The sequence below is a fragment of the Ursus arctos genome, unplaced genomic scaffold (genome assembly GCF_023065955.2).
Source record: "Ursus arctos isolate Adak ecotype North America unplaced genomic scaffold, UrsArc2.0 scaffold_4, whole genome shotgun sequence".
NCBI classification, from domain to species: domain Eukaryota; kingdom Metazoa; phylum Chordata; class Mammalia; order Carnivora; family Ursidae; genus Ursus; species Ursus arctos.
In genome coordinates this window covers 90958675-90972265 of record NW_026623056.1, presented here as the reverse complement: position 1 = coordinate 90972265, position 13591 = coordinate 90958675, and the positions used below count along the sequence as shown (strand labels likewise).

General features: G+C 58.1%; 1 protein-coding gene across 1 annotated transcript in view; it reads left to right on the top strand.

Moving 5' to 3' along the window:
* The window catches only part of PRDM15 (PR/SET domain 15), a 66125-nt gene extending 52851 nt beyond the window's left edge, over positions 1–13274 (top strand). Inside the window, 7 exon segments of the mRNA XM_026499728.4 lie at positions 1220–1351; positions 2774–2857; positions 3223–3398; positions 6958–7038; positions 8644–8853; positions 9801–10196; positions 10198–13274. Of these exon segments, the coding sequence (XP_026355513.2) occupies positions 1220–1351; positions 2774–2857; positions 3223–3398; positions 6958–7038; positions 8644–8853; positions 9801–10196; positions 10198–10281 (1163 nt within the window). The 3' untranslated portion in view covers positions 10282–13274.
* The last annotated feature ends 317 nt before the right edge of the window (positions 13275–13591 follow it).

Below are 13591 nucleotides of genomic sequence, written 5' to 3'. Positions count from 1 at the left end.
CCTCTGAGGGCATAAGTGCCCATCTTGCCACTGGTGGAGGGGGTCCTCAAGGAGATTCACCCCCACACCCTGACCCCCACTTCTCTTGTTCTACACCCACTGAGACCTGTGCCTGCCCAAGGGCCCGGGTCACGGCACCTGTGGGGGGTTGAGGCACTGGGTGGGGAGAGATACGTACTGTGGGGGGTGGTCTAGGTGTGGGGTGAGGGTTTGGGCACTGTGGGGGGGTGTCCTGGCCCAGGGTAGAGGGGCAGGCACTGCTATAGGTCTGGGTCATGGACACTGGGGATATTAGGGTGCAGGCACCATAAGGGGTCCTAGATGCAGGTACTGCGGGAGGTCTGGGGGGGGTACAGCCACCATGGGGGGTCCTGGATGCAGGTATCGTGGGCGTATCGGGGTGCAGGCATTGTGGAGGGTCCTGGATGCAGACACCATAGGGGGTGTGGGATGCGGGCGCCGTGGGGGTGTTGGGGTGCAGGCGCCATGGAGGGGGCATGTGTGGGGGTGCGGGCACCGTGGGGAGGTCTTGTGGGGTGTAGGCGCCGTGGGGGGGCCGTTGTGGGGTGCGGGCGCTGTGGGGGTGTGTGGGGTACGGGCACCCTGGGGGGTGTATGTGGGGTGTAGGCGCCGTGGGGGGGCCGTTGTGGGGTGTATGTGGGGTGTAGGCACCATGGGGGTGCGTGTGTGGCGTGCGGGCACTGTGGGGGGGCGCATGTGGGGTGCGGGCGCCATGGGGGGGCATGTGTGGCCGTGGGGAGACGTGTGTGGGGTACGGGCGCCGTGGGGGGGCACGTGGGGGGTGCGGGCACCATGGGGGGTGTGGGGTGTGGGTGCTGTGGGGAGGTCTGTGTGGGGTGTAGGCGCTGTGGGGGGGGCGTTGTGGGGTGCGGGCGCCGTGGGGGGTCACGTGTGGGGTGCGGGCACCATGGGGGGTGTGGGGTGTGGGCGCCGTGGGGAGGTCTGTGTGGGGTGTGGGCGCCATGGGGGGGGTGTGTGGGGCACTGGTGCCATGGGGGGGCGCGCGTGGGGTGCGGGCGCCGTAGGGGGGCGCAGGCGGGGTGTGGGCGCCGTGGGGGGGCTCATGCAGGGTGCGGGCGCCGTGGGGGGGCATGTGTGGCCGTGGGGGGGCGCGGGCGGGGTGCGGGCGCCGCGGGGGTGCTAGGGGGCGGGCACAGGGCTGCGCAGCAGGCTGGCTGAGTGCCGTGTCGGCCGACAGGCATGAAGACCAAGCACGCGCTGCGCCACCACATGAAGCTGCACAAGGGCATCAAGGAGTACGAGTGCAAGGAGTGCCACCGCAAATTCGCGCAGAAGGTCAATATGCTCAAGCACTACAAGCGGCACACGGGTGAGTCTGCGGCCCGGGAAAGGGGTGGGAGCCGCCTGGTGGCTTCCCACTTCTGGTAGCTTGGTTCGCGGAGCCACCTCTGTCAGACACCGTCCCCTGCCTGCGAGGCCACCGACAACACGCACAGGAGTCCAGGTCCCCGGTCGGCTCGCCGTCGAGGCGTTTGCTGAGCTCTCCCGGGTCTGCAGTGTGGGTGCCTTGCACCCTGCTGTGTGCCCGAGCGTGTGCCCGCGAACTGGTCACACGCGGGCCGGCTGTCCGTCATGGCTTTGTTGGGGGCGGGAGCCCCTGGAACGTGTTAAGTGTCTGTGCGTCCAGGGAGAACAGCGCACCCGTTAAAGATGATGATATATGGTGACTTACGTAGAGGTTTGTGATGCAACAGGAAAAAAATAGCCTCTATAACAAAAGCTGTGAGTTCCTTTCTCATAAAAAACATGCGTGTGGATAAACGCATGTGAGAGCTAGAACCAGGGGACACGGGACCTGAGGGAAGGTTCCCCCCGCCGACCGGCTGTGTCTGTGTGTGAAACTCTTTCCCATGGATCCCCGTGTCCCCCCTAAACTGGGTTTCGGGTACTGCACCATGTGGTCCAGCTTCCCTGCGCGCCCACCTCCCTCCCTGTCCCCGCGTGCGATGCCGCGTCACTGGGCGACGGCGAGTGTCCTCTTCCTGGAGAAGCTCCGCCGAGACTCCCGGTGCCTTTCCTGGGAAGCATCCTCACTCCCCAGGGCTGGGTCCTGAGCCACCTTAGGCTCCATCCCACTCCGCACGCTGCAGCTGCACAGGCCACTGGGGTGTGGTCGCCTACACCCGCCCGCCCCCCCCCCCCCCACCGCGGTCCCTCTGCAGGCCGCGGTGAGCCCAGGGCCCCTTGCACACGGGGCTCCACACAAGCTCCCAGGACCCTCCCTGCGAGCGATGGGCCTCTGACATCACTCTCCTCATTTCCATTTCTGGGGAAACCCTCATTTAAGAGGCATGCGGAGGGTCCCCCTTCTTGTCTGTGCAGGGAGGGCCGCCGTCCGATGGCTCCATGCGTGCTTGCCAGGTCGCAGGCGAGCGGGATGACCACCCCCAACCAGACGGAGAGACTGACAAGCTCTAGGGTCTCGGGCGAGATGGGTGGAGCCCTGGGAAGCCTCAGAAATGCAGGTGCCGAGCGAAGCTGACCGCATTGGTTCTGCCCGTGCGGAGTGGACCGCGGGCCCACAGGCCCAGCGGCCTTGCCACCCCTGCCCACAGAGGCCCTCACTGAGCCGCCCGGTGCTCTGGTTGATCATGGGAGTGAACATTTGCTCTCTGGGGTCTCCTGGCCATTCCCCTTCCCCAAGCCTCTGCACACACACGGAGACCCTCGGCCAAGGGGTCACGTTAAAACCCCGCGGGAGCCCCTGAGGTTAGCGTGCCCTCTCCTGCAGGGATTAAAGATTTCATGTGTGAGCTGTGCGGGAAGACCTTCAGCGAGAGGAACACGATGGAGACCCACAAGCTCATCCACACAGGTAAGCGGGGCGGCAGACTAGCGCTTGGCCCCTCACCACGGTCCCTGGCGCGGCCTCCCTGCGTGTGCAGGGGTGGGGCAGTCCCTGGCGCGGCCCCCCGCGTGTGCAGGGGTGGGGCAGTCCCTGGCCCCCCTCACCCACAGCGTGTGCAGGGGTGGGCCGGCCGGCCATCTGCTCGGCAGTGCAGGCTTTTTCAGAGCATTTGGTCCATCCTGCTCGTCTTGGCCCGTGCTGCTTGCCTGACCGGGCAGACGACCCTTGCAGCACGGGCCGAGGGCAAAGCGCCCCCTCGCCTGTCCTGTGGGCCGCGGGATGACCCCACTCGTGACCCGTGCTTGTGTCTTCCTCCCCGTGTGTGCGGGAAGTGGGCAAGCAGTGGACGTGCTCCGTGTGCGACAAGAAGTACGTCACGGAGTACATGCTGCAGAAGCACGTGCAGCTCACCCACGACAAGGTGGAGGCTCAGAGCTGCCAGCTGTGCGGGACCAAGGTGTCCACCAGGGCCTCCATGAGCAGACACATGCGGCGCAAGCACCCGGAGGTGAGCCTGGCCCGGCACACGCGTCCCGTCCCCGCCCCTGCCCCGCCGTCCCTCTGTGCTGCCTCCACCGGGAGACCCCTCCGCCCTGGCTCGCGGATCCCCCTCTGCAGACCCAGGAGTCCTAGAGGCAGGCCCCGGCCCTTACATTCCCCTGCCCCTGGGAGGCGCTGAGCGAATGAATGAGCGGAGAGCCTCAAACATATTTTTTGCTGAGGTTATAGGTTATATTCTCCCGGGAATTACAGCAGGACAGAAGAACAACCTGGTTCCCTCCCTCCGTTTTTCCCTTCGGGGTGGCTGACTCAGTGCAGAACGGGGGCCTCCCCTTGCCGTGGGGGCCGAGGCTGGTCTGAGCCCTGGCGGGAGCGGTTGCACAGAGGCAAGCCGGCCCTGCCCGCCTGGGCGCGTGTTCCAGAGGAGGGTCTGGGGGATTAAAAATTTCACGTACTTTAGGGGCGCCTGGGTAGCGTAGTCGTTAAGCGTCTGCCTTCAGCTCAGGGCGTGATCCCGGCGTTCTGGGATCAAGTCCCATATCGGGCTCCCCTGCTGGGAGCCTGCTTCTTTCTCTCCCACTCCCCTGCTGTGTTCCCTCTCTCGCTGGCTGTCTCTGTGTCACATAAATAAATAAAATCTTAAAAAAAAAAAATTCACGTACTTTAAAGAGAGACAAAGTGAAAAACACAAGTAGAAAAAAATGCAGGTCAGTAGCTGTCAGATCACTTTGGGGGCAGAAATCACAGACGGAAACATCCGTCGATCTGACTGGCAGAGCGGCGCCCCGCGCGGGACACGGGACGTCCGGCGGGTGAGCAGAGGGCAGCCTGGAAGCAGGTATGTCCACAGCCGCTCTAAGCTGCTGGTAGGAGGGGTGACAGCCATTCAAGGAGGAGACTCGCGGAACCGAGCGTACACACACGTGGAGAGGAAACATACGAGGTTAAAACCCAGAAAACCCTTCAACCTCTCCGAATCCCAGAAACGGGAATGTTCACTGAAGATGCCCTCCTTCGTCTGCTGGAGTGGCAGGAGAATGTTAGGTTGGAAGTGACCGTGCTGCTGGCTCGGGGCAGGCACCCTGGTCACTGCCGTCCTCCCGGGGGGCAGCGTGGCAGTAACGCTCCCGTGCTCTGTGAACGATTGGACCCCTCCTTCCAGCAGGAGCGGTGTGGCTCGGGTAGCGACAGTGTAGCGACGTGCTCGGAATTCTATATAAAGTTGCGAGTGGCCACGGTAACGCGTCCTACGCACTGATACTCCCCTCTTTGAAGTAAGTGACCGCGCAGGAAGCACGGAAGACGGCATTGTGGGGGTCCTGGTGTTGGAATTGTCCGCACTGAGCAGCCGGCCAGGGTGTCCACCTCTCAGAACAGTCGGGCAGAGAGCCCGAGTGTTAGTGCCCACTTGGCTGACCACGTCGGCCAGCCGCGCCCCCAGGTCTCAGGGCCCAGGCAGGCGCTGCCGGCTCGCACGTGGTGAGTCCAGAGTTTGTGCGAGTTCCCTGTTGCTGTATGAGCTTCTGTAGTTACCGGTATTCACAGGGGGCGTGTAAGTCCGTCTCTGCAGACCGGATGCGTGATTGTGTGGCTGGGTGCAGAGAGAGGCCTCGGCCGGCACGGAGGTGCTCAGGGAGCACTTTTGTCCGGCGAGTCCTTTTCCAGGGTCGGAGATCACTCCCTGATGGATTCATCCATCTGCAAGGTCACCTTCCTGTGCCTGCTTCTCAAGCGGGGGCGGTGTTCGCCACGACCCCCCGGAGCATGCCCGTGCTGGGCAGAGCAAGCGTGCTGGGAGGGGAAGGCTCTCGGACGAAGGGCAGAGGACGCGCGGCCGTGGCTCTTACCTCGGTTTCTCGAGGCTCCGGCCTCTTCTTCTCGGGCCGTTACTTTGGATCCTTTCACCCTTGTTCTGTTCTGTGTTGTTCAAACACACACACACAAAGCCGCCGCTGGTGGTGAGCCCTGGGGAGCCAGCTGGACTGGACGCGTCTCGCCCTCCCGGACTTGACAGTCTGGGGTGGGGGACGGGAGAATAGGAGGTAGACGAGAGCTGCAGTAGTTACAGGGAACGCGGCACATGTCACGGAGGTGACCCTGGGCAGCAGGGAAGGTGGCGGAGGGAGGGCTCTGCTGCGGTTGCTCGTGCGGCCTGGCTGTATGAGTGTGCGTGTGGCAGGGGGGAGGCGGGGATGGTGGTGGTGATAGTCGTATTCACGGTGGTGGTGGAGGTGACATTGATGATCGTGGCTGTGCTGATGGAGGTGGAGGTGTCGATGGTTGTCATGGTGACGATGGAGGTGGTGGTGCTGGTGACAGTGGGCGAGATCACATCAGTGGCCCCTGACCGCATTTACTCCGTGTCCTTTGCGTGCATCACGGTGTAGGCCCGGGCCCCGTGTCGAGGCGAGTGCCCCTTGTCTTCAGAGCCGCCGCCGTGTTTGCTTCACTGTTGCTGTCGTTCCAGAGAGGGGCCCGCCCTGCTCCTTGAACCCAAGTCCCTGCTGTCTTTCTTGCATAAGCCACCCCTCCCCGGTAGAGTCTACAATTTTCCACTTTTATTTTCTGCAGCTGGGCAAAAACGTAAAGATCCTTGCAGAGCTGCTTGGGCGAAGAAGCCATACAGACTCTGATGGTCTCCCCGACCTTATGTAGTCTTTCCACGCTCATGCCTCTTTCGAACTCACCTTCCCGGGGACCCCATTCTGTCCGTACTCATGCTGCCCTGTCCCGCTTACAATTTAATTCACTACGTCACCACAGTAGCTGGTGAGCGGGCTCATGGGTAAGAATCAGGGGCAGGACACCCCTGTACCGTGGGAGGGACGGTGGCCCTGGGGGAGTGAGTGACAGCGTGAGGGTCTGCAGTATGGCTCAGGAAGGGAAGGCGGGGGTGAGGGGTCACATCATTGCAGAATCGGCAAGTCAAAGTTCCTGTATCTGGTCAAGTTAAAAATAGTGTTTAAGGTAGAAATGTCTCATTTTTGGTGATTCCTCGTAGGACAGTTTACCATATCTGATTTGCTCTGCTCCTGGTTTAAAATAACAGAAGACTCACAGAAAATTCTTTTATTTAAAGCACTATAGGGGCGCCTGGCTGGCTCAGTCGGTGAAGCGTGTGCCGTGGGCTCAGGTCATGATCCCGGGGTCCTGGGATCAAGTCCCGTGTCAGGCTCCCTGCTCAGCGTGGAGTCTGCTTCTCCCTCTGCCTCTGCTGCTCCCCCCCACCACTCATGCTATCTCTGTCGCACTCTGTCTCTCAAATAAATGAATAAAATCTTAAAAAAAAAAAACAAAACCAAAAACCCTATAGTATGAGGCCAAGAAGGCAGAAAATAAAGTCTCCACCCTTGGGCGGAAGTGGGTATGAGGTGACACGCAAGACACCTGTCTGATCCTCCCCTGTATAGACAAGAATCATGGAAATGTGATGGAAAATGGGATGAGGGAAGGAAGAGCCGGGGCCAGAGCCGAGCCAGGTCAGGAGCCCAGGGGTGCCCATGAGAGATAACAAGAGTTGGTTGCAGGCACAGCATCCCGGGCTCATTACCTGTGCTCACCCATAGGTCCTGGCCGTGAGGATCGATGACCTGGACCACCTCCCGGAGACCACCACCATCGATGCCTCCTCCATTGGCATTGTCCAGGTATGCACCGAGCAGGCCCACGGGCCAGGGTGGGGAGGCTGAGACAGGTGTTGTGCGGAGCCTTTGGGCAGGCCCCCGAGAACACCTCATATTTCATGGGCATCTCACTCTGGTTTTTCGGTTGGTTTTCTCTCCCAAGGCCTTTTAGAATATCTCGTATTTTCTGTAACATTTCCAGAACTTCAGTTTCTGAATAGCGATGTATCTCATTTTGGAGAATAGAGGGTGTATTCAAGTTCTCTAGAGAAAACACAGTCAGGGTCGTGTGCATGTCTACGTAGAGAGAAAGTTAGATTAATTTTTAGGAGTTGTGGTTGTGGAGCTGGTAATCCTGGATCTGTAGGGTGGGCTGGCAGGCTGGAGGCCCACGGGAGAGCTGATGTTGCAGTTTGCATTCAAAGGCTATCCGGAAGCAGAATTCCCTCTTCGTCAGGGACCTCAGGCTTTCCTCTGAAGGCCTTCAACTGCTTGGATGCAGCCCACCTGCATTCTGGAGGGCGATCTGCTTTTCTCAGAGTCCATCGATGTAATGTTAATCTCATCTTAAAAATACCTTCACAGCATTTTGCTGGACAACCAGACACGTGGGCACCCTCGCCCAGCCATGCTGACACGTAAAATTAACTGTCACAGATGGTTCCAAAAAGCATAATTAGATTGTTGTAACTAAAATAACTTTATTAGATGAACTTAGTTTTTAAAGAAATTTTAAGCCAATGCCTTCATAAAAATGGTGTTTTATTGTAAAGGGAATATGCCGTGCTCTCAATTACTGTGACATCATGGTCACACCTCTGTATTTGAAACAGCCTTTGAGCACAGATCTCAGGGGCTGTGTTGTAGCGAGTGACACGAGAAGGCCCGTCCTACGCCTCACTGTAGTGCCCAGAGGCCCACGGCCCACGTCCTGCCCCGATGAGGGCAATCCCATGATGGCCTCGCCCTGGCAGGCTTCTTCTGGGTCTGTCTGCCGCTGGGTGGGATCTCACCACGTGGGATGGCACGAGGAGGCGTGGTCGGTGACCAGGATGGCCTCCCTGACCCCCAGCCTAGTTGTGACATCGGCCTGGTTCCAGAAATGTGGTCACACTGCAACAGTGTGCCCTGGATGGGCAGAGAGTGCAGGGCGCCTGTCTGGGGGTCTGGGGTTGCTGTATGGCTGGGCACGGCAGCTGTCCCCAAAGGAGATGACGTAACGTTCTCATAGTCACACCCGTTCTGATCCAAGGCTGTTTCTCTCGTGAATTTGCTTTAGCCTACGGATGAGAGCACAGGCGTGAATGGATTTTCAGCCTCAGGCTGAGCTTGCCAGAGCTGAAACGGGTGTAAAAAATTTGTTTTTAGCTATGTTCACATTCCAGCACAAAATGTGGCTTTTAAAAATATGACTGACATGCAATTTCCTTCACTTTTTAAAAGAAAGTGAACCCAACAGGGACACGCCCGGTCTCTGGAAGCACACGTGAGCAGACACACCGTGGTCACTCTGTTTCCTGGGGCAGCCTGGGGGCCTGGGGGCATGTCCAGTCCACGCTGGGACCCCTGTGGCCACCCTGGGGACACAGCCCAGTGACCCGGACGTTGCCGAAACTTCTGTTCCCGCAGCCCGAACTGAGCCTGGAGCAGGAAGATCTGGCCGAGGGAAAGCATGTGAAGGCCGCCCGCAGGGCCCACAAGAGGAAGCAGAAGCCGGAGGCAGAGGCGGCGGGAGCCCCGGGGCCCGAGGAGGCCTCCTTCAGCGAGTACTCAGAGAAGGAGCCCGTGCTGTCTGGTGTGGGGGACGAAACCGACTCGGCGGTGCAGAGCATCCAGCAGGTGCTTCCCTTCCTGGGGGCGTGGGGACCCCGCATGGGCTCCTGCGAACACACGGATGCTGGCCTGGGCCCCGCGGTGGCGGGAGCTACACGGGACGCATCTCCCATAAGCCAGCGTCAGCAACACCCTTGCCAGCTCAGACCTAGAGGTCACACTTATCACTGTGAACAGCGATGTGAGCGTGGCGCGTGTGAGGGACAGCCGCCCCCGCCCGCTTGGGAACCAGGGGGGTTTCTGGGAGGTTATAAGTGGCCCACGTGTGGCCCTTATCTTGGAAGTGGGGTCGCTGCATTTGCCCCTCCCGCCATGAGGTCACAGCCGAGGTCCCGGGAGGGTCGGCGGAGGCAGAGATGCATGTGGCCAGCCGTCGGCTGCTTTTAACGGAAACGTCCGATTTGCTCGCTTTGGGTCGGAGGCTCGCGAATCTCCCACCGATGTGTGTCTCATACTTGGTTTTGGGCGCTAACCGTCACAGCAGACCTTTCATGCATTTATTTGGCCATTCGTTCCTCTCTGTGGAGAAGATGCTGCTTCTCTTGTGTTTACTCACTCCTGGTGCCGCAGATTTGGGGGTCGCTCTTTTAGCCTGATCGTTGGCGTGTCCGTTCGCCAGCGGCGAGGCGCGTGAGAGGAGCGACCGGAAACCGCAGAGCACAACCTCTGTCTTGCTCGCCGTTACTCTCCTGTTTCTTCCTGGCCCGTGAGGCGGTTTGTTTAGCGGTTTAGCGAGTGGCTCTGCGGTTCCGTCTGCGTCCTACTGCTCTGTTTCACTAGAATTATTTTTCTGGGACAAAACTGACTTGGTTTAATCCTTCACCAAAAGACGTTTTTCTCTCTTTCTTCACGCGAGGCGAGGGTGCCAGGCGTGGGGTTCCCGCAGCGGACGTCTCGGCCGTCGGCCGTTTTGCAGACCCTTAACGGTCTTACATTGTGTTTGACTCTTACAGGTGGTAGTGACCCTGGGCGACCCAAACGTGACCACCCCGTCAAGCTCAGTGGGCCTGACCAACATCACCGTGACCCCTATCACCACCGCAGCTGGGACTCAGTTTACCAATCTGCAGCCCGTGGCCGTGGGGCACCTAACCACCCCGGAGCGCCAGCTGCAGCTGGACAACTCGATCCTCACCGTGACCTTTGACACCGTCAGCGGCTCCGCCATGTTGCACAACCGCCAGAACGACATCCAGATCCACCCGCAGCCCGAAGCTTCGAACCCGCAGTCCGTGGCCCACTTCATCAATCTGACCACGCTGGTCAACTCTATCACGCCCCTGGGGAGCCAGCTCGGTGACCAGCACCCGCTCACGTGGCGGGCGGTGCCGCAGACGGACGTCCTGCCGCCCCCCCCCCCCGCAGGCGCCCCCCCCGCAGGCGCCCCCCCCGCAGGTGCCGGCCGAGCCGCAGCAGCAAATGTACAGCTACTGAGCCGTGGGCCGGGAGCTCAGGCCGGGGTCGACCCACGGCTATCCTCTTGTATTTTTGAGATTCGTTCGCTGGCTACCAAACCGAGAAAAAAAAATCATTATGGCAACGTAAGTAAGGTTGACTTAGCTTTGCAGAGTTCTCTCCAAACCCCCCGCCCGGCATCGCAGCCTGTCGGCGCGTCTCGAGTGACCCCCGGCAGGTGGCCGCAAGCAAGGCGGTGCGGCCCTGGCCCAGCCGCGCTCGCGGCAGCGGCCCCCCACAGAACTTGGCGTGGGGGACGCGGGGTCTGGGAAAGTGGGGCAGGCGGGAGCAGAGAGGCGACGCTCTGTCAGGAGGAACAGAGTGGCTCGCCTGCCTCCTTCGGGCGTGGTTACCGCCCGGGGTCGCAGCAAGGATTCCCACGGGGCAGCGAGCACGGCGAGGACACTCTGACTTCTTGCTTCTGGGTATTTTTGGTGAATGAGCAGTTAGAAGTTAAAGGGACGCTTATTTTCTTTAAAATTTGAGTTGAGTCAAATTTGTTACATAACTTTGGGCCGAAGATGTAAGAGAAGGCGTCCTGTGGCCGCGGACGACCCTCGGCGCAGTCGGTCTGGGTGAGGGGTCCCAGGGATCGCTGACCCGGGCCTCAAAGGCCTCTTTGTAACGTAACGTGGATCGATTTTCATTTTTTTTTTTTTTTTTTTTTACTTTATTTCAAGTCTATGTTATGTATTCAAGACTGTTGCGGCCACATTGTTTTAGATTTTTAACATGCTGAAGTCGTTTGCACTGTAGGAATGTCGGTCCCTGCGCAGCTCTGCGCGGCTGCCCGAGCACAAGGGACACGCCACTGCGTGTGACATGTCAGCCTCACGCTGTCCCTGCTGGCGGCTCCTGCAGGGCTGCCTCAGGACCCTCTGCCTGCCAAATATATTTATTACGGCTGAGGCTCAGCCAAACTCACCGAAGAACAGGGAAGAAACTCACGTTTTCTTTCTGTTTCAACTGAATTCCAAAGGTTGATGTGTTTCAAGACCAATGTTCTAAAAAAACATTGAACGAGCTTGGCTCTTCACAGCGGAAAAGTACAGGTGTTTCTGAGATACAGAGGCACTGCCGTTTCCTGCCAGGCTGCAAGGAAAGCAGAAGAGGTTAGTTCACGAGGAGAAGCGTGAATGGCCTTCGTGAACGGACGTGCCAAGTGACAACCACGTCTGCGTCCCCGGGACACGCGCTTTCATGCACGTGAGCGCCCGTCAGAGGTGCTGGGCCAGGCTCACGCCCTCCTGCGGCTCAGCCAGGGAAACAGAGGCGCGGTGTTTACCCTCCTGATACCTTGTAGCGCTGTCCACAGTGACATCGTCACGTTTGCCTTACTTTGGCCTTGCTCACTCTTTGTCACAGTTCCCACAGTACCTGGGAGATCCACGTGCAAGAAGTAACGACAAGGACTCAGTAGTGGGTACGTAGGCCAGAGGAATCTTGTGTTGCCGGTGAGGCCAAGGACGATTCGTTCTGCAAAACGCAAGTTTCCCCACAGTTCGCTTTATTCCAAGTAGCAAGATTCTGAGGCTAGGGCTGGAATGTGTTCCATGCAATAATGCATCCCTGAGAACCACGGAGATGCTTCACGCACGCAGTACGTCGGGGTCTCCAGACACCGCTCAGTCACACTCCCGTCTCCTACCTGGCAGTCGAATTCGTAGTGGGAGGTTGTTTGACTTTTTAATTTATGATAATTATTTTTATGTTATTTATGTATATAATTAACTGCTTTATACACAATAGTTTCATCAAATGAACTTGGGCTAGGAGGATATATTTTCTAAAATATTGTCTTTGTTCTCCAAATATAAACGGTCCGGGTACCCACGGGGTCATCAAGAGCACGAAGGTTCCTAACATATTTAAAAAAAAAATCACCGACAATTTTTTTTTTTTTTTTTTTTTTTTTGCTCTTGCAGCACAGAAAGGGTGAATGACCAAATTAAAATACAAACACGATTAACCCTCTGTTAGCCTTTATCTCTTACTCCTCTTCCCGGTGTAATAAAGGCCTTTTAAATCACAATTTTATTTTTTTAAAGACATTGTTTTTGTACCTGGAGTAAGGATGCATCAAATGTTTTTAAAGCACCTAGTGTCAGATGTGTGGCCCTGGTGCCCTCCCACTGTTCCTTCACACTCACACACCTGTGCAACAATCCTTCGTGTAACCAGCAGTTGGAACTGAATAAAAATCAGATTCACCCCTGAGTTTCCTGTAGACACACTTGGTCTTAATAGAGTCACTATCGGAGGCAAAATAGGTCCGTGTCGTCTTAAAACCGTTGCTATGAACTTGCATACAAGAGACCGGGGAGCAAAAAAAAAAAAAAAAAAAGACAATGCCACTCAGCCGAAGAGCCCTCGACTATAGGTTGTTCCACGAATACATCACTGTTTACTGATGGGAAGTGTTTAAATTTGTAACCGATCGCAGGTGCACAGCTATATTCGTAGGAGCAAATTAGACCGTGCCGCCGCTGTAGCCCCCCAGCTCCTGAGTCCGTGTTGGTTATTCTAAGAGCGGGAAGTTATTTGTGACCTGTGGATTTGTAAAGCTGTGTAGTTCTGTGCCACATTCACGGTGTGAATCTTGCAGAGCCGGATCCCAGGCCCCAGCTGCTTCACGTGAACTGCGCGCTCCGCGGCGGGGAGGGGACTGGGCCTCCGGAACGGCGCTCGCGGGGAAGCGATGCCTGTGCTGGGCGCCACCTCACCGTGCGCGACAGGAGCCCGCCTTGGAGATTTCCAGGTGTGGGAGGCAGAGTCACGGACCTTACGCATTCTTTCGGGCCACGGCGTCCGGAGGCATAGAGCTCATGGCTTCCCAGCTCAAGACGGCATCGTCGGTGACTTCCTGTCGGATTTTGAAAAGCATTAAGACTGTTTTGAGAAGTGGAGTGTATTTCGTGTCCCATCGGTTCATATAATGACAAATAAAAGGTGCAGTGACCTGTGTTTTTCAATCGCTGGCCCTCCACCCACGCTGCCCGTACCGCGGCGTCGACACACATGGCGTCACTTGGGAACGTCACTGAGGTGGTGGTTCCTGCTGCCAGCTACATCTTGATTTCTGCGCGGCCCAGAACCCATACAGTGTTGGGGGTGTTGGTAATGTTCCCAGAGATACTGAGATACCAGAAGCTTTCACAGGGGTTTAAAAAAGGGCAACGGAGAAGGTGCATGTGGCATTTTTTGCAAAGCTCAGATCGGGGGAGAATGGACACAAAAGGGGCAGCCGGAGAGGGGAGAACCGAAAAGCAGGGCACGTCTTCAGCCGGCG